General features: G+C 34.0%; 1 protein-coding gene across 2 annotated transcripts in view; it reads right to left on the bottom strand.

The window, feature by feature from the left end:
* The window catches only part of LOC132703030 (mucin-2-like), a 43,650-nt gene extending 18,235 nt beyond the window's left edge, over positions 1–25,415 (bottom strand). The window contains exons 1-3 of one of the 2 annotated variants that reach the window (XM_060672050.1): positions 25,259–25,415; positions 10,147–10,348; positions 491–623 (exon numbers count right to left, since the gene is read on the bottom strand). In XM_060672050.1, coding sequence (XP_060528033.1) covers positions 491–623; positions 10,147–10,204 — 191 coding nt within the window. In that variant the 5' untranslated portion in view covers positions 10,205–10,348; positions 25,259–25,415. Of the gene's footprint in view, positions 1–490; positions 624–10,146; positions 10,349–24,971; positions 25,224–25,258 lie in introns of those variants that run through there. The other variant, XM_060672051.1, reaches the window with a different exon arrangement.

Genomic DNA, 25,415 nt, shown 5'->3' with positions numbered 1-25,415 from the left:
CGACAGCTCCCCTAAGTTGTTCAATATACATAGAACAAAACTCTACGCCACTTTGTTTTTTACTGACAAGTTCGGGCTCCTCAATATGCTCCAGACTGTTGCCGAAGGCAGTTACACGTTTTTTATTTATTAACGATTACGACAAAATACCGACAAATTAACTTTTACTAATTGCCCCAAATGATCTGACAAAACGGGATCACAAACTATGACACTTATCCGGTAACTAGGAAAATTTGAAATTACATTGTCCAAATAGGAATCTACTGATTTAGACTTCCTGGTAGGTTCCAGCCAAACGAAATGAATATATTTTTTAACTCCTCTGATTGAGAGGTTTTCTGTGTTAAGATCAATAAAAATGGAGACGTTACCGGAAGTAGAAGATCTGTAAAAGCATAATAATTAATAACAAATGGGGCGTTTTTCTAAACACCCTAATGTATTATTTATATTTTATAAATTATTTATAACATTGATATATAATAACCTGTTCGTCGACTTCTTGAGGTCGTGTTTCCTTTGCCACTCGTTCATGGAATTCACCACCGCATTGTATATTTCAGCGTCGTTGAGCTCGTCTAATCGTTCCAGGGACTGGTCTACCCAGGGGAGGGACCCCGCTGAAACAAACCGCAAGTTAGGTCTCCACGTAAACTTCAGTTTTTACAATAAACTCAAGCGTCTGCATATTTAAAAGTTTTTATTCACTAGAGTGGAATGACGATTCTATTTAATTTATTTATTTGGTTATTTATTTATTAATAAATATTGGCAACAAAGAAACGTAATATTTTACTAAATGGTAAGAAAGTAAGAATGTGGACCTTTGCTAAGCCACCATATGAAATCGCACTTTCATATACATCAGAAAAAACTTGAATTGCGCTAAATCAAAAATTGAACCTTTGTTGTATCCCTTGCGGTATAAAATTGCAGCTTTACTTCATTCCCGTTCATATTGTATCGCGCAGTATTTCATTTGTTTAAAAAAAAAATGTTACCAAAAAATATAATGTTTTGTCACTTGTATTAAAATAAGAGTTCGAATCTTTGCAATGAGTCCATCGCGGCATAAAATTGCACCTTTAATTTATTTATTTATTTTTTTATTTATTTAGCTAAATAAAAAAACCTAATGTATACTAAAGCAAAAATTTGGATCATTGTTATGTCACGATATAAAATTGCAACTTCATTTTATTTATTTATTTATTTTTGTGCAATCTCAGAAAAACCTAAATGCTACTAAAGCAAGAGTTTTACAACTTTATTTTATTTCCACATTTATTTATGAATTTATTTGCACATATAAGCTATAGAAATGTCTTCTAGATGGTGCTAAAGCACAAGTTTGGATCTTTGTCAAGTCACGACATAAATTTGCACTTTCATTTTATTTATTTATTTATTTATTTAGTTATTTATTTATTTAGAAAAATGTACCTCAGAAAAAAATTAAATGGTACTGAAGTAAGAGTTTGAACTTGTTAGTTCTACCTCACGATATAAAATTGCCGCTTGAAATTATATCGCACCGTATATTTAATTATTTATTTACAAAAATTTGTTACCCAAAAAATATCTTGTTTTGTCACTGGTATTAAAATAAGACGTGAGACCTTTGGTACGAGTGCGTCACGACAAGAAATTGCATCTTTATTTTATTTATTTATTTATTTATGTATTTTTTTATGTATTTTAACTGCACATATGAGCTACATGGTACTAAAGTAAAAGTTCCTAATTTCGATATGTCACTATAATAAATCGCAGGATTATTTTATTTCCACTACTATTATAGTATACTGTATTTCATTTATTTATTTATTTACAAAAATATGTAGCCGAAATATACAATGTTTTGTAACTGCTATTAAAATAAGGGTTCAAATGAGCCCGTCACGGCATAAAATTGTAGCTTTATTTTGATCTTTAGTTATTTCTACGTCACCGAATATAATTGTAACTTTATTTTATTTTATTTATTTATTTATTTAGTTGTTTATTTATTTATTTATTTATTTATTTACAATACACAGCAGAAAAAACTATTTCCTGTACTATACTTAACGATATTCAAATCGAGTCGGGGAAAACTATTTTACGAAAGAAACGATTGCAAAACATTAATGTTAAGTCCTGGGTCTTCACTGAACAACCAATAGTTCCTCCATTTCCTATCTGACGTTCTTAGAGACCCAAATAATCACTAAGGCTGCTGTTATTCCGAAATTTAAATACATTGTAATGATATTCCTTCAAATCTGCGACAAATACCTGTAAAATCGGATGTAAAATATACAGGGTGTCAATTTAATAAACGATGGCAAAAGATACAATAAAAATTAGGCATCTCGATCATTATTTAACACATTTTAATGAGTGAAAAACTAAGTTTTCTTCATTCAATGTCTCAAATAGATTTCATGCCTTTCTTTTTTTTCTGTAAATTTGGTTTTATTGCGAAACTTATAAACACATGATATATGCATTTGTTTGGAAACATTATACTGAAAACCAACTTCAAATCTCGGATGGCGTATACTGGTGAAAGGAAGAAGACCTGACTCGCGGTCAAGACTGTTTGGTTCCTTATAGATTTATAACAGAGTTTGATTGCGTGATTGTGTTCTGCACTTTCCTGTTCTTTGAGCCTAGTTGATATTTTTCGCCCTATCTCTCCAATGCATGGATTGCTGTAAACTCCTGGTATCTCAAAAGCAATTTGGTATTTGACGAATCTAAGATTTTAGACAGGTTTGGTGTTAAATTTCTTAAAAACTTTTGATATGCGGTTAGGTTCACTTCAAGCTGAATTTTTTTTTCAATTGTGGTCAGGAAAAAATTCAAAAGAAATTATTAATTTTCGGTTATTTTCGGAAAACCGAGTTTAAATTAAGCTACAACGTACACACACACTTTGTACCATCTCATCTATTACCAATAGTCTTTCTTGGATTTAATACAGTGTCCCAAAATCGACGAATGTCATCAAAAATGCACGAGAGAGAAATATTACCCATTTATTATTTATTTATTGAACGAACTAAGTCTCGAGGCCATGGGCGCACATCGAGAAAATTTTTGAGGTAATAGGGGAGAAATTATATCCTGTTTAGTCCGAAACTACGAAGTTTTGATATAGAAAATTTACGTGTAATACTTAAAATAACATTTTAGCTTTCTAAGTTTCAGCGAAATATGTGAAAATCTGCGAAATTTATAAATAAAAATGTTATTTTTTAAATAAAGTTCAACGCCTCGTATTTTAAGAATTATCCTCAGTTACTAATTACAAATCTTCCTCCTCCTACGTCGAATTTGCTGAAAGCTTAACATTCTACTCTGTACCTGCCTATATATTGTTTGAGGGGGCGGAGCTAAAGAAGGGGCATGAACAATACCTCAGATGACTGATTCCCGTATTGTTTAGTTCCCTTTGGATTTCTATAGATTTTCTTAAGGCTTAAGGCTTTTTGATGACCTTATTTATTGAATGCTGTAAACTCATGTTATCTCAAAAGGAATTTTGTCTTTGACGGATGGTAGATGTTGAGAGATGTTTGGATAGTGGGTGAATCTGGCTTTCACTTCAAATTTAACTTTTGGTATGTGATCAGTGAGGTTTTGAAGGTAAGGAAGGACAACAGTGGCAAGTGTGGGATTGCTTTCCGACTCATTGCCTTTGATAGGTTGTGGTGAAGTGTATTTTGTGATGGAACGCTTCTAGGTGAGATAGTTCAAGGGCTCTGTAAACAAGAGAGTTGATAAACGACGAACGTCGACCCAATGTTAGGTCTGATTTTCTAAGTAACTAACCGACGACGCTGCTGCCGTCACGCTGTCTGTCAGAAATTTTGAGACGCGACAAACGCCTTAATAAATTATTCATTCGGTTTCTCCCCTCCCTTTTTCAACCGTCCGTTGTTACCTTTCCCGTCAAGTTGCTCTGCAATTATCGGTTTTGTTTCGCAAATCGGCTCGTAAATGTCGAGAACGAAGTCGTTTATTTAAGTGGACACGCTAAATGGTGGGGGCAATTTTCCATGGGCGAACACAAACCATCCTTAATTAATAATAATAATATTAATAATAATAATAATAGAATACAACTTTATTAACCATTCAGATAAGTCACAAATACAACAAATGGTACGTCAAGAGTGCTTCCATCACAATGGTGGAAAAAATATATAAAATAAACATTAATAAAGTACAAACAAATTGCATTAAATTATACAAAATAGTTCTAGATGATAGATAAGATGTAAATATTAAATAAAGTGGAATGCAAACATATAGATAGCAAAGCGACAAATGGGTCTGCAATGTTCACGCGCACCAGCGCCGCTAAGTGGCCGCATGGCCTTCTTTTGCAAAACGAAAGCCTTTTTCCGAGTATCTTACCCCACCCCACAACACAACACCGACCGAAGTGGGCCGTTCTTAGGGAAAACCTTGTTAGACAGTGGCTGAGATGTCTTAACAGGAACAAACGCCAGGACAGTGTGGCGCAGACTTCGTCGATCTGGCCGGTCCATGACAACGTTCTGTCCATAACAAATCCTAGTAGATTAACACTGTCTTAATGAACAATGGCTACTTTGCTACAAGAGAACGTAAGTTCTTGAGTTGTTTGCCGGTTAAGGACTAGGTTGTGTGCAGAGAACCACTGCTGAAGGACCCTCACGGCCGTTGAGAGAACGGCAGTGTCATCCGCGAACAGGGTCACGTTTGCATTGGGTACAGGCAGCGGTAGATCATTTATGAAAATAGTGAAGAGCAGCCGCTCCAGTACCGGCAACTGTAACTCGCAAATTTTACGCCGTATTATATCTTGATCACTTTCATCTACACTCGAGAAAATGTCAGCATATATCCACATCGGGAAGTGGGAGAGGGAATTACGCACTGTTCAAGAAACCAATCAGCGCGTATAATGGGCTAAATGGGATTGGAACTCTGTAAATCTAAACACAACAAAAACAAACTTCAAAAATCAACGACTTTTCAAGCTGATAAGGAAAATTTAAAAGTAGTCTCAATTCCTTTCTCTCTCCAATATACAAGTGGATTTGATAGAGTCTTCAGGGCCGCAGGTCTTCGAAGTGTCTATCAATCCCGATCAAAATTAAAAAATCTCTTGGGTAATCCCAAGGACAAACTAGATTCCCTTGAAAAGTCGGGAATTTATGAAATATGTTGTAACGATTGTGACAAGTCATATATAGAGCAAACCAAAAGATCAATTAATGTTAGATTTAAGGAACATTTAGCTCATTTAAAATTTGGTAGATTAGAAAAATCAAGTGTAGCCGAACATATGTTCAACAATAATCCCAATTAGCCCATTATATGCGCTGATTGGTTGCGTGAACAGTGCGTAATTCCCTTTCCCACTTCCCGATGTGTATATATATAGAGAGCATCTGTTCTATTAAGTTAGAAATTAGAGATCATAATAACATTTGTGATAGAATTCATAACTCTCAATTAAGTTTGATTTGCGAAACTCGCCTGCGATCTTATGTGTTATTTATTTCGCAAATAACCAAGAAAAAATAAAATATATAACTCCAGCCCACAAAGATAAACTGACCAAAAGAAGGGAGGAGAAACCAAAGTAGCTTTAAACTTAGTCAATGACTGTGAGGCCCTTTAGATGTTACTTTTCCTTGCAATCGGTTGTGTTAAGTTTTGTTTCGTTTTTTCTCTAGTGAAGTGACGATGAGATATGTGGTTGTTGTTGTGGTGTGTGTTGAGTTTTTCCGCATAGGAATCATAGTTACTTTATACCGAATAGTTGTCGGTCAAGTTGAAATTTAACTTTCAGGACTCTTTTCTGAATAACATCAAATTGTTTAAGATTACTTTTCTTTGATTGAAACAATTTGTCTTGTTAGTTTAAAAATATAGACTAGGGATCTGGTTTTCTAGCTAGTGTTTGAATATGATTATCCCATTTCAGGTGGCTGTCCAATAGCATGCCTTGATATTTGACACTGTTTTCCAGGTTATGCTGCCTCGGGTGTTCCCCAGGGATCTGATCTGGGCCCGCAATATTTAATTTTGTTTTCGATGTTGCTTTTATTTTCGAAATTCTGTTGGTGCTCTTTTGGCGTCGAATTAAAAGTAAAAAAAGGGATTCGTTCAAATTTAATTCCGAAACCACCGATTAATCTTGAATCTTGAAATATTAATTCAATGCGTGATAATAAACAGTTGAAAAACGTTAACCATATAAAAGACTTGGGAATTGTTCTTGACAACAAATTAAACTTTGAGGCTCATATCGAAACTATTCTCAAAAAATGTTAGGGAAATCCGTGACCTGTTTTAGAATACTATATACAGGGTGTGCGAAAGTTATAAATGAGACTAAAGAAACATTATTTTCATTTATGAATATTTTTTAAATCGAACAACCTGTATATGAGGGCATTAGTAGATAGTCCCTTTAAACTAAATCACTCAATATTTTGTTACGGTCTATACTGAGTGTTTCGTCACCTATATTTTCGACGAATTTTTTTATGCCAACATATACAAAGTAGTGCAGCTATTAATCCTATACTTGTCTTGAAGACAGTTCGAATCGTTTATACAGGGTGAGTCAAAACGAAAAATCCCTGTGCTCGTATAATAAACTTCTATTAATTTTTTGAAGTATACGCACTTTACGAATAAAATACTAACATTTTTCAAACCGTAAGAAAATATCAAAGAGTGAGAACTAAGCTTAATTTTATCGGCATCATAGCCTCGCCTTTTTGTGACATTTTACATATTTTTTGCTAACTTTACAACCATCCTCACAATCGATCAAATCTTCCTTTTCATAGCTAAGATTTTCTCTTTTCAATTGCTTTTTGGTTTACATTTCCGAAATTTGTACTTTTTATTGACATTTTATTTATTTAAAATCTCAGGAACAAAAAAATACAGGTGGTGTTGTACGTTTTATTCGTCACGCTTTTTTGAGTCACCTTGTATACAAATTCGCATCCTAACAACCTTTCCAACTTTTGTATTTACCATTTTCTCATAAGCTTTGAAACCAAACTATTGACTATAGTCTATTTTAAAACTTTCTTGGTTAATGTTCAACGAACCCCGAATCAGCCGACGCGTAGCGAACCGTTACGTAACTCCGACAATGGAGACGACCTTCGGAACCAATACGCTTCGAGTTCCGAAAAAGTGGACAAAATATCATACGCCATCTTCATCGGCGACGTCGGTGGTGCAACCTTTAGAAAGTGGTTAGCTATTTGGACCTGCATGTGAAATCGTTAGACGGTTTCTCTTCAGACCAATTTTTCTTTGTTATCGTGGCGAGTTAGCACTTTTTATTCACTTTCGATTTGTCCAAATAACGTCTTCTTTAGCACTAATTAAAGGAGGCGTTTCGCAAATATTCTAGAACTTACTGATTTGTGTCTTATAGATAGGCAATTGTTTTACCAGCTCACGATCTTTCTGTCTGTTTCTTCTTCTTTTTCTTCTTTTCATTCTCGTGGCCCAGATTGCTAGAATCACACCGAAACAGGTTCCAGTGTGGGTTGATGAAATTATTTCTATGTGGGTGTGTATATAAAAATTAAAAATTGGATAGAAAATTTTAGTACTGGACTTACTCGAAAATCACTTGCAATTTGCTTGTTGGCTGAACTTTTCTTGTCTTTTTTTTTAAGCTTAATTGTAATAAGGCTTTTAAAGAGAGAGGAACGGTATTGTAAAATTTGTAAATGTTATAGGAACTTTGCTATAAAACATAAGATATACCAGGTACGTGTATAGACTTTATAAGAACGTATATGCAGCATATAGCAAGTAGTTAAATAGAATGCGGAGTTGGAGATACTTTGTATATTCTAAAAACCTGCGTAATATAAATAACCCACATTCTAAGTATATTCTATATACAACTGTTATGTGGGATAGATTTTTGGTTACCAAAACGGGCCTAAAATATTTCCAAATACGAGGGTCACTTGAAAAGTTTCCGACATGACACAATCACTCTCTCTCTCTCTAAATAGTACCCAGTGTTTTTCTCCGCAAGATAATTGTTCACGAAGGTACTATTTCCTCATCATTTGATGAAAATCTTTGTCCTCGGAGGCAGGTTTTCATACAAAAAGAAGTCGCTTGGGGTTAGATCCGGTGAATCAGGCGGACGGTCAAGCAGTTCAAACGTAATTCGTGGATTGTGGGAAACTTTTCAACTGACACTCGTATATTTAAGATCGAACCAGAAAAAGAGAAATAGTTTCGTCGCCTGTTGAAATTATCAAGGTCAGTTTGTTGTTTTCCCGCCGTTTTCCCTCCTCTCGCTGTATAAACATTCCGCATTTTTTCCAACACGGCGTCATTAAAATAAGCTTTTAGAAAAAAAAATGTTACACATATATATATGCATACCGAAAAGCGCTCGGCGTCGTGCTTTTTCAACCGTAAAATGGTTTTCAAGAAAAGGTCACTCTTTGCCGGCATTCGTTTCGCAACACACTTGATTTGCGACGTAATTTGAAATTGTAATTGGTAATTATTTCTACAAGGCGCGACATTTTCGTAAATAAATAAAATAGCTCCATCATTACACTATATATTAAAATATTATATACTAAAACTGGGCAGTAGGTGGATATAACTGCTCTTGTTATTAGTATAATTATTAATTTATTTACGTATAACATACAAGGTGTGTTAAAAAAGTAACTTGACTTTTAGGTGTCTGTGTGTGTGTGTGTCCTTCAAAGTAATAAACATTTTTTTTGCTCAAAGTAGATTCGCCATGTGCCGTTGCCAACATTTCAAGTGTTTTGCCTCACTGCATTTTATTTTTTACACAAAATTTTATGCAAATTAATAATAATGAACAGTAGCGGCCCCAGATTAGAGCCCTGAGGAATCCCAGAAGTGCCTTTAAATGATTCGGAAGCCTAACTCCGTATATACTAAGTTATATTACACAAGTTAAAGACAGTTGACCTATTTTTGATAAAACCATGTTGAAATGTGGACATCTTTGGTGTTACACACTTTTTTTACTGTTTCATCGCCCTTTTTGAAATTGACCATAATAATGTATATCATGGCAAGATTATACAGTATTGTCAGGGGTTGAATTAAAAAATCCTTCATTTTATTATATATGATGGCACATTATCAAGTCCTATAAAGAGGAGAGCAGATAAATTCTGATTTAATTCTGGGGTTAAGATAGTTTTGCTGCGCTGTAAACCAGATTGTTGGACCGGATGGTGACAATGGTGACAATGTGTGATCTGTGTACATCGGTTTTCTGTTAGGTCTGGTTTTCTATTGATAAGAATATCTAAAAATGGGAGGTTATTGTTAGTTTCTAATTTAATAGTAAAACGTATTTTGAGAAGTATAATAATTACTAGGGATTCTTGACTGTGAGGCCAAACAACAAAAGTATCATAGAAATATATTCGCGATGACTGCAGATAGTGGAGACCCATAACTGTTCCCGACGTTTGTTCAAAAATTTGACCGTTATAGGAAAATATATTCCAAACAAGCATTTTTCAATTAGGATTAAAAGGTTTGGTCCTAGATTCTTGGATTTCAATATATATGAAATGACGGTGACAATTTCAGGGCTACGAACTTTAGTAAAGAGGAATTCTACGTCAAAAAAAAAACAGAATATTTTGTCCATCTTATCAATTGTTCAATGAAGTGAAATGAGTTAAGTACGAAACTATCAGTTTTCCCTGTAAAAAGTTTTAATAAGGAAGTTGGAGATGATTGGTAATTGGTAATAAACGTAGGTGCTCCATAATTTTGATTTTAAATGGAGTGCTTTATTCTCATTTAAGCTCTGAGGAAGCCAACAGAATAATTAGCAAGTTCGATTTATAACCAACCCACGCAGGAGGAATCCAGAAGATTCGTAAATAGTATTACAGTAGCCTATGGCAGTTTCTTTGAAAAACCATTAATATTATCATCAGCAAATTAACTCTAGAGCAACATTTCTCAATATAAAAATCGGGGACACTCAGTGCCCAGCAAATCATAATTTTCAGTTCGATCGTATTCTTGCCAAATTCTTTGAAGCGCTAATCGTCCGATCACCGGAAACGAAGCAAAGGAATGAAGGTCGCTTACCGAGCGAGGAGAAGCCGATAACCCAGAAACATGCTCTGATATACACCGACGATATCATTGTCTAAGTTGCGGGTTAAACATTTGAGGAGCTTCGCGGCCAACCAATCACATAGTGCCTTTTTTTCGACCACCGTTCCTCGCCGTAACAGACTTTGTTATTGGGCGGGGGTCAGTGCGCATCAGAGGGAGCTCCAAACTGATTCTGAAACAAAACAAATGTAATTACACAGGGTGTTTTCTGCTTTTTTGTACATTGTAAAATTCAAAAAAAAATCCATATTATTATAACCGAATAATAATGAATTTATTAAAAGTGTAATTTTTTGGATAATTGTATGGATTTTTCGAAAATCTTTTAAATACCAATAACAATTTTTTTATCGATAGAAAAATATTTACTAACTAGTAACGTTTTTTTTTATTAAATACTTTTTAATAAGTAATTATAATTAAATATAAAAATCGGCAATAATTATGGCCTTTTAACCTTTCTGGTAGCAAAAATGGTAAAATTATGTACTTCCCAACAATTTCAGCCCAAACATTCATCGGAAAATATTCTTGAGATCCACAATTGCATGGGGATCTTTACCAGCCCGAACATACTATTTCTGGGCCAAAGGGATAATGGTCCAAAAACCATTGACAAAAATTAATACCCATCATTTTCTGGTTTACATTGATTTGAATTTAAAAATTCCAGTACAAAATTCGATTGTCACAGTGCTCAGTTTATTAGCTTGCATAAAATTTAAAATTGTTTCATTCTAACCTATTTCGTGTAATTTGTTTGGCTCACGGTATCAGTAGGGTAGCAGAATCTACAGTAGACCAACTCAAAAAAGTAGTTCTAAAAGCACCTTCACGCGTTCAATTTTATAAATAAAATCAAATAAATAAAACTCGCTGGTATATTTTATGCTGACAACTTACTTAAAAAAATTATAAAAATAATTTGTGAAAACAAAATTGCCTCTGTTGCTTATAAAAAAATTATGTCAGTAATACAAAATATCACGGGCTTCAAAATCCTAAACAATATTTCAGAAGTTTTTATAGACAATTTCAGCAATTTCGAGAGAGAACTGGATTTGTATAAATTAGAAACACACCTGCTGTCCGGTAACTTCTGTAGATTCATTTTCAGAAGAATTTTAACAAGAAGAAGAAGAATTTTTTATTAACCACACATTGTACAGTAATAATACAATTGCAGCCTGTCTATATAAAGTAAAATACAAAAACAAAATGTAAAAAGTATAAAGGTCCAAAAGAAAAACGTATTTTATAAATAACACAGTAGTGAACAATAACAAATGTAAAGATCAACAACACTAACACTAAAAATAGTACAGAAAGTGCAAGATAGTATGCCATGATCTTCACACATTTCAGTAAGCCAAGGATTTTAATTTAGATTTTTTATTTTCTATTCTATTCTATTCCGTTGATCCGGTAAGTGTCGAACCAGGTTTCATCCAAGTAAATAATTGGCCTTTGTTGTTCTCTGTAAGTCCTAATTTTTTCTAGATATTCCAATCGCCATTTCCGAATTCTAAAAGATTCCATTAAAACTTGCCTTTTGTCACTTTTTTTAAATCTAAAACCCTTGTGTTGAATACACTTCCATAAAGTAGTTCTGCCACGTTTCATTCACATTTCATCTTTTTCAAGCCTCGTAATTAAGATATCTAATGTAGGCACGCTTTGTTCCTCGTATAACTGGTAAATTTTTGATCATTTTCATCTACACTCGAGAAAATGTCAGCATCGCTCCTTTTTTTCCTCGCTGAAATGGGATTATTCACTATTTTCCATACAGTTGATGGTGGAATTTTCGTCAATGTGGCTGTTTCTTCTAAAGATGCTTGCTTGCTGGTAAGACGTTCAATGAGAGTTAAATAAACATTGTTTATAACTTCCTTAGTCTCAATAGAATGGTGTTTTCTACATTTGGGCGGGAGCATCTCCTGAGATACACTAGACTCGCACATATTTTGCATAATTCGCACACGATTCAACACACGCTGTATTACACACGAAATAAGCATGATTCCTAATAAACTTAAAGTAAGTGTTATACCAAAACACAGGTAGGTATAAAATTATTTGCTATTACGGACCACAATTTTAGGTAATAATGTTGTTGCATTGTATGGATAATCCCATTCAAAAGCAATTAGTCACTTTCTTATTTCTATGAATAGACCATAATTGATTAGTCCATGTATATCTTCCGACGCAAATGGACATCCCGTGTACAAAGTGAAAACCGCCATAAAAGCTCAATGCGGTTAAAAAAGAGTCTGCGGATTGAAAGTAGCACAATGCAATCGGGTCGATTTGCATATTTCCACCGACACCTTCACTTCTCGCAGCCGACCTTGCCACAGTGCATTTTTCCAACAGAAATACTTTGCATTTCGCGCGTTTCATTCGTTGTTAACTGCTGTTACATTCTTTCGCGATAAAATCTAGGCGGAAAAATTGCATTTTAGTTTACAGGGTGTCCTATAAACCAAACTAACCAAAAAAAAAACACGCGAATAGACACTTTAAGTTTCCCTGATGAAACACAGCAGAAGGCTTTATTATAAATAAACCATTGCTTATGACAAGGTCCAATAAATACCGAAATATTTTAAGTTGTATAGTATAACATTGCATCGAAAATGTTTCCGTTAATTTCTCTATAAAACCTTTGGTGTTGGTTACTTCAGGTTTCTAACAAAGGTCTTAAAAGCCCTTATAAATCCTGATAAATATTCTGCAATTGTGATGAAACCAAGACTCCCTGTGCTGTTTTCCCAACTTCTTTTTTTGGTTTTGATTGGTAAGATTAAGCAGAGCTACATTATATATTATATTTTTTATTTTTGTAAATAATATTATTTAGAAAAAAGTGCGTTTCTCGATCAGGTTTGAACCGCGGTCCTGCGTATAACAGCCACTGCGCCGTAGAAACCTAGACTACAAAGCGGATTACAATTAACATTGTAAGTGATTTATATATAAAATACTAGGAATAGATCGAAACGGCCAAAATTTTGACAAAAAAACGTGAAGCATATTCAATAAAAAAAATATTTCAGAAGAATTCTCTGAAACCATATTTGGTGCGATTTAAAAATAAAAACATTTTTGCACAGAATTCCATATTTCATGTTAATTTTTAAATAAAAACAGCCGGACCCTTTATATAAGCAAAATCTATATACTTTAGTTCAACTGTTCTGTATAAGCAACTTATTTTTTTAAAGCTAAATATTGGAGTTAAGGTTAGACCAATCAGAAGTAGAATCATCTGTTCACAAAAATATAACCTCAAAATGTAAAACCGTTATTGGAATATGTTTGTGTTTTGTGTGGCCACTATTGAAGTGAATTTTTGTTAGTTTCTGTTAATTAATTTTAATGTTGTTGTGCTTTAAATTCAACCATAAAATACGAATCAGAAGAAAAACAAGACGTTTAATTTCGTTAAAAGATAAACTATCTATTTTAAAGGACATTGAAAATGGTATATTATATATAATAATATTTGTAATTCTTTTTATATGTTTTGACAATAAGTGCTGTACTAAGCCAAAGATTTATAAATTTGATTGTTTAGTTTATTCAAATATAATTAATAAGTACGCCTTTATGATAAATAAAACTCAAATTACTAATTTTACACTGTTTAGTTAGTAAAAGAAATAAATAAAAATGTTTTCCAGACTTTGGGAATTCGTATACTCCTTTTTTCCCCATAACCAACTTTTCCCAATAAGAATTTTTTTTATTGAATTTGGTTTAAATGAGTTGCTTATATAGTGCGTTCACTTTAACTGACTAAACTTGGATTTGAACTAACTGAATTTGGATTTAAACGATAATTCTTACGTGGATGTTTCAGAAAATTTTAAGCAACTTTTCCAAAAAAGTTTATATAATACGCTCAGAATGATACGCAATTTTCTACGATGGAAATGATAATACAAAAAATGCAATCCCAAGAAAGAGCTTTTATTTTAGTTAAAGTAATGTAGATGAATTATTTATTTTTATTATGCTTTTTTGGAAATTTCGAACCCAATAGTAATTGGAAACCGTCGAAGTCTTTACTCGGCATTGACTAAATAAATATATCAGATAAAAAAAAAGATATCAAGAGACTAAACAATTTTTAATACTATTGAACATGAGTGACCATAGATATATCAAGGTAGATGGCATTGTTTACATTTTAAGGTGATGGCAATAAAAATAAATAAGAACTAAAAGTTCAGATTTTTGTTGTTTTGAATTGAATTGTTTCGACAACATCGTGTCTTTATCAAATGTAATATTTACAAACTACCTGCTACTGTATATACCGAAAAATGACCATAAAACCTTATTAATTAATGTTGTGAGAATTTAAGTTCAATAAAGGAGAGGTATTTAAATCTAAATGATCGTTAAGCAATACATTTGAATGTCTCATTTTGTTACTCTCCATGGCTCCCAATAAATTTAATTTTCTACTTTTTGTGGCTGTATGTCCTCCTCCTCCTAAGTGCCGTCTCTGCTGAGGTTGGCGACCATTGTGGCATACATTTCTCTGTTCTGGGCTTGATGTATGAGGGCATTTCCATCTGTGTGGGTCCAGTCCCGGATATTTCTCAGCCATGATTTCTTCTTTCGGCCTATGTTCCGTCTACCCTCTATCTTCCCTTCCAATATCAGCCGAAGCTGTTCGTGCTCTTGGTGGCGCATGATGTGTCCGAGGTAAGCGGTTTTACGTATTTTAAGGAGCGTGTACAAGTGTGCTCGTGTGTTCATTTTACGTAGCACCGTCTCGTTAGTTGTGTGGCTTGTCCAACTGACCCGAAGCATACGTCGATAAAGCCACATCTCGAATGCGTTGAGTTTCTTGATGTCGTCTTGCTTAAGTGTCCATGTCTCACAGCCATAAAGCAATAGAGCCCATACGTAGCATTTAAGTGCTCTTAGTCTGAGAGTTATTGATAGTCTCGGATGACATAGCACTTTACGCATATTTAGAAATCCAGTTCTGGCGATTTCTATTCTTCTTCTTATTTGTTTTGAGTGGTCCAGTTGGTTGTTGACTTCTCTGCCCAGGTAGATGTAGTGTTGCACCGTTTGAAGTCTGAGACCATTTATCATAATGTTGGTTATGTGCCCCTGTGAGGATCTGTCAAATACCATGGTCTTGGTCTTAGCGGTATTGATTTCCAGGCCCATTCTTGAGCTTTCTTCATTTAGGATGCTCATCAAAGTTTGCAGTTGTTCTTCCGAATCTGCTATCACCACGGTGTCGTCGGCGTACCTTATGTTGTTGATAATGTTCCCATTTATTTTAGCTCCTTCGGGGCAGGTCTGTAATGATGCTTTCATTATAGACACCGCGTACACGTTGAATAGGAGTGGGGACAGTATGCATCCTTGTCTTACCCCTCTTTCTATATTTACGTATTCGGTGTTTCCAGTCTCCGTTCGTACGCAGCCCTTATGGTCCCAGTACATGTTGCGGATGATGATTATATCTCTACCATCCAGTCCTATTTCCATCAGGATTCGTATTAATTCCTCATGCTTTATACGGTCGAAGGCCTTTTTGTAATCGACGTAGCACACATAGAGTTTCCTTTGGACTTCCATGTACCTCTCTGCTATTAGAGTTAATCCCAGAGTAGCTTCCCTTGTGCCTGTGCGTTTCCTAAACCCGTACTGCGATCGGCTCAGATATTCTTCACATTTGTTATAGATTCTGTTGAATATTATTCGCATGCAGATTTTTGCTGCATGGCTCATCAGGCAGATTGTTCTGTGATCTTCGCACTTTCGGGCTTTGCTTTTTTTGGGTAATGCTATGTAGGTCGATGTTAGCCAGTCTTGAGGCAATATTCCATTTTCATATATTTCATTGAAAAGCCGGGTTAATATTGTGATGGCGTTGTCACTTATATACTTAAAATGTTCTGGCGTCGTCTGGTCGTCGCCTGGTGCCTTATTGCTTTTTGTGTCCCTGATAGCCTGTAGGACTTACTCTTTTAATATGGGTAGTTTGTCCCCCTTCTGGATTTGGGGAGGTTCTTCTCTTCTCTGTTCATTTCCAAACAATTCCCTCAGGTAGTTTTGCCATATCAGTTTTTGCTTTTCGGGGTCGAGTTCTAGTTCGTTGTTGTTATCGCTTATTAGAGATATGTGTTTGGGTTTCCACAGACCCGCCATTTCTTTGATCTTTCTGTGCAGTTCTCTATATCTGTGCTGTGTTTGTAACTCTTCTACTTCGTCGCACCTCCTCTGTAGCCAGTTTTCTTTGGCGTCGATGATTTTTCTACCTATCTCTCTGTCAATCTGTTTGTATTTCCATTGGTCCCTGTTTCGTGCTTGACGTCTCTTGTCCATTAGATCCAGAATATCCTTTGTCATCCAAGGTTTTTTTGGCTCCCTGCCCTCCCCGCCTATCTCCTGCATCCCTGCTTCCACGACCGTGTCCCTGAAAGTCCGCCACACATTTTCCACACTGTCTTGGGTTGCTTCGCTTCTGGCATTAGCTATTTGGTTCTTCTCCAATAATGTATCCACGTGTCTCTTATATATATCCTTTTTATTTTCCTCAGCGGATCTCCACGCTATTCTATTTGATGGTTTTGTTTTCTTGATCTTTTTAAGTTTTATTCTCATGGTGGTGACTACCGGGTTGTGGTCGGAACTTATGTCGCATCCTGGGTAGGTTTTAGTGTTCAGGATGCTGTTACGAAATCTTCTATTGATGGTGATATAGTCTATTTGGTTCCTGACAATTTTCTCTTCCTGGTCCTGTGGGGATTTCCAGGTATACAGGCGTCGTTTGGGCAGCTTGAACCAAGTGTTCGTCACTATTAAGTTGTTTTCTTGACAGAAAATGTAAAATATCAAAATTGTCGTCAAAAATGTGTTTTTCTGTGTTTAAGTGTGTAGCATAATTAGAATCTTTTGACAAATGTATATGTAATAAATACGGTTTCAGTGCAATTTGTTTAATGATATTAAGTTCTTTGTCGTAATTTTCTGTTGCACGTGGCGTATTAAGAAGTCTGTGTATAAAAGAGTGAAATGCAGCAAAATCTAAAAGCATAATAATAAAGTAGATATACGTACGAGTATATCTGGCAACACAGCATCATAAAAATATTTTACATATTCGCTCACGTGAGTAGCCAAGAGTTCAGGCTTTCAATAACCCCGTATATTTTTTAAATCAGGAGAAAAATATTTGTATAGGGTGTTCCGTAGAAAAATAAAAATCGTGCTCCTGTTTTTCAACTTTGCGATGCGCATTTGTTTTCTTTTAAAAATGAAAATTATACAACTTTGGAACTTTTGAAGACAAATTCCCTTTTATCGATAGCGTGAGTATATTTAATTTCCACGTTACCGATACGCTACTCGATCGCGGTCTCTCGATTCGATAATATTAATTAATTGCTAACGGGAAATCGCAGCGAAAGAGTTCGGCCGCACTTTCGCTTATTAATCGCAATTAGGCGGGCATTTCTCTTCGCCAAATATGCATCGCTTATCGAATTCGACGATGGGACATCGTCTTTTCATTCGGCCCTACGCATTCGGAAGGCCGGAAACTTTTACTTTTCGCGGCAACCACGTGACGCCGTTAATCTATCCTCGATTCGATTCGAAAGTGGACGGTCCGGCCGTACTGACAGGACCGGCTCCACATTATTTCTCTTATATAGAAACATTGCTTTCTCGCGATTTAACTAAAATTTGGCACCGGCCGGTTTTTGAGGTCAGGAATCGGTTTTTTAAATTCTGGAGAGGGCGTTTTCCTGTTTTTTTCGAAAAAATGTTGAATTAAAGCCAGAGGGATTTGTTTTTTTCGACAAAATTTGATTTTATACGATGGTTACTGTATTAGTAAACTTCTGAACGTCAAAACTCCATTTACCGCTTGTCCAAATGTCTGTCCTGCGAACCACTATGGAACTTTCGCAAAATCGATGTCATTTTATTATGCATACACCCTGTATAAAGCATCTTTTACTTCTCGCCGAACTTCAAAGTGACTTTGATAAATGTTGTAATTTCTACAAATAACAGGTATTTGCAATGTCATTTTTTGAAATACCTCGCTCACCCTGTATGACGAAACCTGGAACTCTTTCGATACAGTTTACCATACTGTTTAAACCAAATTATTCCTTTTTTTATAGCTCTTTATTATTATTTTTCGAAAGTAACAAGACATCTGCTGCAGTGGCTAAAGTCAGGCAAGAGTCAACGCAAGAAACCTATGTTTTTTCCAATTTTTTTACAAATATATTCTATATGTTGTGAGAAATTTAATTGAGAATCTAGAACTACTCCCAGACATTTCATTTGTGAAACATTTCCTATTAACCTACTATCAATATAAATCTTAAAATTGGGCTGGACCATATAAAAAGATATGAAATGCTACATTCAACTACCGTAGTAGGGTCACTATATTTGCTATATAGTAGGGTTTTACACAACATTGTAATAGCAGATAAAGCAGAGACTGTCCTATAATCCCTTCTAAATTGGAGTCCGGTCCTGGCTTCCTGAACTATCAAACAAACGGAAAATCAACTGGCCGTCCGATCGTTGAGGAATTACGGTTATCGACCTAAAAATTAGCCGCGATCCGATTGAGTCGCGTGTTTCCCAGGCAGTTGTAGACTTTAACAAATACAGCTCGGGCTAAATTAAAAGTAGCCAGAAACATCTTTAATAAAATGAGGAATCCTGATACACAGATCATTTATTCACAAAACCCATTAAAATGGATGTTTCGTCACAAAAAATAACATTAAAATGTTTTAAAATAGATGAAGTTGAAAATGTGTATGTCTTACAATAAAGTTATATATATAAATATATATATATATATATATATATATATATATATATATATATATATATATATATATATATATATATATATATATATATATATATATATATATATATATATATATATATATATATATAGGACAATCATATAAGATGCGTATATAGCAAACAATATGCGATTCACTTTAGGCTTTAAGAGATTTTCTCTGTTGCGAGTGTGCCTACTCCCAGGTTTCATGCGAGAGAACCCATAATAACATAAACGAAATATGAAAAGTACTCATTTTTAGTGACTTATATCTTGTTATTTGATATAAAAAAACGTTCCTTACAATAACTTAAAGTACAACTATAAAAAAAGATCATAAAATTTAGTGCTTTATACAGAAACACCTTTTTTTCCTTGTTTTTATGAGTACGGTGGCCGAATAAACTCTATTGAGGAAGATGATATAAAAATAGTATTATTTCAGATTGTTTTACTTCAAATCTTGTTAATAACTTTAACTTAATAAGTGACCTTGACGATCAATCGAACATTTTGGAAATGAATATGGGTGGAATACCATTTAAATCACTATCACACCTACAACATCCACCTAAGTGCAAAACTTAGACCAGGTGATGGAATTAGAAATAGAATCCTGTATTGGTTGCAAAATCAGCTTGAACAATTCATATTAGTTAATGTTTTCCATCAGTTTGATAACAAACCATGAAATATTATGCAATCGTTATGTTGGCAACAAGAAGGCACATCTCCTCACATGCGATGGTCGGAGAGAAGTCCAGATATTAATCCGCTGGACTACTTCTTATTGCAGTATTTAAAAAAATCGTTTTTATCGTGCGAGTGGAAAACGAACCTGGAAGAGTTTGAAAGCAGTAGTTGATGGTTTCCTCGGAAATCATAGAGCTGACATTCTCATTTAGAGGAATTTATGGATAACATTGGTGAACAAGGAGGACGTTTTCACAAAGATGTGATGGACCTTGAACGGCATTGTCAACGTGAATATGATGGGAGATTACATTTGGGGTTTAATCCTAGAAAGCTGATAGAAGGTCACAAACGAAATGGGAAAATATTTATTTTTAGACACTTATTTCTTATTATTTTACATTTAATGCTATTGTTAATTAAACATTTTGAACAAAAAAAGTCCCTGACATCGTTTCTTGCCATAACTCAATATAAAATTATAAAAAAAGCATACAGCCCCTGGAAAAGCAAACTTCAATTCTAAACAATTTTTTTTCGGTGTTTTCAGTGTGAGATAAAACTAAATCATGTTGACGGGTGTTGCTTTAGTTTTGCCTCACTGGATCCTCAGTTTGACCCAACGCGCGGCGGCGGCGGCAGCGTAACGCCTTATGCAAAAACACGAACGAATGGAAATCGCCTAATTAAATTCGCCGCTAATGGTCGATTTCACTTGGGAATCGCGCCGCCATCGTTTGCGCCTTGCCGTTCGAAAAATAAGTACGCTACGGTTCTGCCGAGACTCTCGAGACCGATCGACAGGTTGTCGATTGTGTTTTACCGGAAACGGTGTCAACGTGGACGCTTTTTTCGTGTCAGTGTGTTAATCCCAATCGAAGTTTGACGCGCGTCGTTCCGGGACATTTTCGAAAATTTGCGGGGTTAGGAGGCGGTACCGCATAGCAACCGACCAAACCTATGAATTACTACACAGAACGAACTTAATAAAGATCGAGATTTTTTTTTAAATACTCCGTATTTTATTATACAGGGTTATTCAAAAAGAAAGAGCGGATTACAAACATTTATTTCCACCAAAATTGGACCCTTCATTTACCACTTGATCATAAACATTTAATATATTTATATTTTTTTATAATAAAAATTTTGAGCACTTTTAATGCCGAGCGTCTCGAACTGCACTGAAGGTTTTATCAGTAATAATTTATAATAATAATAATACAAAATATTATTATAAAACAAATTTTATTATTATTATTGTTATTTTATTATAATTATTATTAATAAGATTCTTTTTAACAATATTGTAAAGAATACAATCATAACATACTGAATAGCTGTTGTAGTTGTAAATTTGTCGTCAAGTTATTTTTATTCTTTTTTTTTAACTTTGTTAATAAATACTTTTTCATCCTCTGAAACGAGCCCGCATTCTAGTGAAAAATTTTCCAATGGTTTGTAATAATGAAATTGGCGAGTATTTTTTATTGTAGTTAAGCGTTCGAATCGTGGTTTGGTATTTTCTTTCATGTTGCTCATGATTTTTAATAGCAAATTTAATATTTTTAAAAGAACTTTGGGCCCACTGAAAAAACGAAAGTGGGGTTGTTATGTGCGCGCTCCTTTGCCATGAGATGTAGCGAATAAAGTCCAATCAGCATCAACACCAAAATCATTTTTATGATTAACTAAATTCGCAAAATTATATTTATTTTTATATCGTGAAGCTGCTCCATCGGAAAAATATTTGATTTTTTCAATTTTATCGGCAGCAAATTTAGTTTTCAAAAATGCTCTCAACAAAATTTTCATTGCTTCATGTCTCCATTTATTTCATAATAAATGACATAAGCGTGATCATTGGACCAATGGTGTGATTGAATAGCATCTATATTGCCCTCTCACAAGCACACAATTGTGATTTTTTTTATTTAACATTTTAAATCACAGAAAATATTATCATTACAAATAAATATAAAATTTATAATAAACTCTTTATCTTTGTATCGACGGAACTAATCCAAACATCAAAGAATGAGTTTTGGTTAGTTTGGTTTAGTTTACAAAACACGCTCAAATGCATCTGTGTATTATTAGTGTGGATGAAAATAAAGCCGTCATTATTTTAATTTAATAATTTTGCTTGTTTCACTACCGAAAGGAAAGACGTCACCGGTTTGCCAACCACTAACCAAAGTGCCTTTGTCGAAACCCAACGAGCGGACCGACAGGATGGCTCAAGTCTGCAATTCACCGGTCCGCAGGTGTATTGTTTAACAAAAAACGGCAATTAAACAATGTATGAAGTGTGTGCCAACTTCCGCACGGATTTCACAACTTTATGGTCCGAAACATCCGTAAAGTAGACCGTACATTTCCTCTGCGAATAGAGACAAATGAGACGCAAATCTAATATACGGGTTGTCCGATACGATTTGCGTATACGGGTTTTCTTTTAACATTATATTAATATCATCATTAACTGGATATTTTTAAAAAATAAATAAATAAATAAGATTTTGACGAAATTATATGTTTTTACATTACAATTGTTTCGACAACACCGTGTATTGATCAAATGTAATATTTACAAACTACCAGCGACTAAAAATAACGAGAAATGATAATAAAACCTTAATTAAAGTTGTGAGAATTTAAGTTTAATAATGGAGAGATATTTAAATCTAGTTGAACGTTAAGCAATACATTGGAATGTCTCATTTTGTTAATCTCCATGGCTTCCAATAAATTTAAATTTCTACTTTTTGTGGCTGTATGTAAAATATCAAAATTGTCGTCAAAATGTGTTTTTCTTTGCATAATTTGAATTTAGACTATTGATTTTATGTCTTTTATGTTCGTTAATGCGTTTCTTGAAGGATCTACCTGTTTGTCCAATATAAATTTTAGGACAAGATCCCCATTTCAACCTGTAGACACCTGATTTTTGAGATTTTGGACATATCGTTTTATTGTCTTTTAAACATTTTCCTATTGTGTTGTTAGTTCTGTATTAGGTTTCGGATAAATAGAGATTACTAGATTTGTTTTTCATTAATAATTTTATCGATAATGGACGGATTGTAGCCGTTGTTCAGTGCAATTTGTATAATGATATCAAGTTCTTTATTGTAATTTTCTGTTGAGAGTGGCGTATTATTAAATTCAAAATAATTTTGGTCTAAAGATACTATTGAGCAATCTAATAAATCTTGTTTCACCAATGGGTCAACCTGTTTTCGAGTGAGGGTGAAATCTGCTAAATCTATCGCATCCGTAGGTGGAATACTGGGAAATAAGTTTTGTACATCAAAAGACAATAGTGTTGAGTTAGTTGTTGTTTGCAATAAAAAATTCACAAGAATTTTTTATCGCAAATTTTGGTTTAAAATATTTACTAATTTTGTTGAGAGTTTAACTGCTGGAACCATTACATAAGAAACGACTGGTCATAATTGTTAAAAAATACTTGTCTTTGTCACTAAATAGTGTGGAGTTAGTAATTCCCTGACTTGTCTTTGATATAACTCGGTAGGATCGTCTTTGATACATTGGAAAAGTTCTAGTTTAATGAAATTTGGTACACATGTACAGGGTGGGCACTTTATTAGGGGCCTGTACCTCTTCTCAGGAACCACTGATTTTAAAAAACAAAAAAGTTTATACAAAAGTTTGATTGTTTAAATTAAATTTAAAAACTATTTTTATATATACAGGGTGTACGATAAGTGCTGGACCGACATTAGTTTTAAAATTTTAAATGTAACACCCTATATATTTTCATATTTTTAGAATTTTTGCCAAAAATAAAGGTAACTTTTATGTAAACTGCTTATTCGAATTTTGTGTAGACAGAAATTGAGAATATATATTTTTTATTCAAAATTATGTTCTTAGTAAATATGGTCTTCTAACGATATGCGATAACTAGAGGTATTTTGAAATTATACAGGGTGTCTCAAATTAAAGGACTTTTTTTTTTATTTGAACTTGCAGTATTCAATTTTCTTTTAATGGGGCACCAATGTTTTTGATATTTTTTCTCAAAGCGGGGCAAAATACCTATAATTTGGGAAATATGCGTTTTATACCCGCTAATGAAGTGCCCACCCTGTATACATCGTGGCGAGCCAAGTCATGGCCAACTTTGACTAATTTTTTATGTCAAATATCGAGAAGGGCTATGAATCATTTGTTTAATAATAAGGACTACATCAAACCTGCTGGATAGATCTGACACAATTTTTTGATGCGGAAAATCGAGAAGTACTTGCAGAGATTTTTTAAAATTGAAAATGACAACAGATTCGTATTCAGGACTACCTAAAAATAACTAGACCGATGACCAAACATTTTAATGTTTTAAAAAAATAAATATTGTAAACCTTGTTAATAACGAATATTTTGTATGTGATTTTAAGATCTTACAAATTTTAATTGTACAAATTTCATAAATAATTTAATTTTTAATTAAAAAAATAAAGCGTTGGAAAGTCTGTTGGGTTCATATCTAATCCTTTCTCTTCTGTCTCTTTCTTTAAATAGTTACAGTTGGCTATGACTTTGAGTTGAAGCGATAAGCGAATAAATCATCAAAATCGAACCATAAACAAAGATTTGGCAAGGGTGTACATTTCTTAAACGGGACACACTGTATATGGTGTGTCATTCAAGAAAATCGAGATTTTCCAATTTAAAATGATCCAAATATATTCGTTTATTTTGAACACCCTGTTCAAATTCCGTTGCATATGTCTTTTACATCATCTTGGAATAACGCTAATATAAAATACGAGTGACCTACCATTAAAAATAATAGCGTTATAGGTGAGGTTGGGGCAAGGGGGCCCACCTCAAAAATTAAATAATTTTTTTTTTCGTTATTATGGTTATAAATTCTGGTTATTTGTACATTTTTAGCCCTTTGCGTAATACCAGAGGTATAATGGACCTCTTAAAAGTTCTATAAAAAAATATTTTATATTAATATAACCGAATCATAAAGTCAGAGCTGTCGCAAAATCTTATAAATAACAATAACAAAGTTTGAAATGAAAATTTATATATTTTTGATTAAAATATCGGAAAAATTAAAAAAAGAAAGCTGAAGAATTATAAAAGCAATCCAAAACAAAATTTAAAAATAGGGTTTTCGCTTTTTTAAGCCACCCTGTATACTCTAAAATAATTTTAAATTGCACATCGTAACGATCTATACTAGTTTTGTATTTACCATTTTCTCATAACCTTCGAAACCAATTAGGTAGATACTCTCTCGTTGGCTGACCCTGTATACTAAACCGTACAACTTTTGCATTAAATTTTTTTACTAAAACGTGAGTTAAGGAGACCAACGTGCGAAAAAGTTATTTAATGGATGCCAGAGTTTTGTTTCAACTTTCAAATCGCCATTGTTCTTCTTGGAAAACCCCTGCTCGAAATATATCCCGATTAATAACGATTTAGTCTGTATTATAACGGCTCCGATAACGGAATCACCCGGTATAACCGACCACTCACTTTTTTTCAACTTATGTAGATATATATGTAAGTATATCCCAAAAACGTCGAACCAAAACAACGACACCAATTTCACCAAACACGCCCCCGGGTTCCGCGGTACCACCGACACGGTACTAATTTCGGGTTCTCGCGGTCGCGGGTACCTTCGCGAAAA

The sequence above is a fragment of the Cylas formicarius genome, unplaced genomic scaffold, assembly GCF_029955315.1.
Source record: "Cylas formicarius isolate icCylForm1 unplaced genomic scaffold, icCylForm1.1 PGA_scaffold_6__28_contigs__length_40554024, whole genome shotgun sequence".
Taxonomy (NCBI): domain Eukaryota; kingdom Metazoa; phylum Arthropoda; class Insecta; order Coleoptera; family Brentidae; genus Cylas; species Cylas formicarius.
This window is presented reverse-complemented; position numbering and strand designations above follow the sequence as displayed.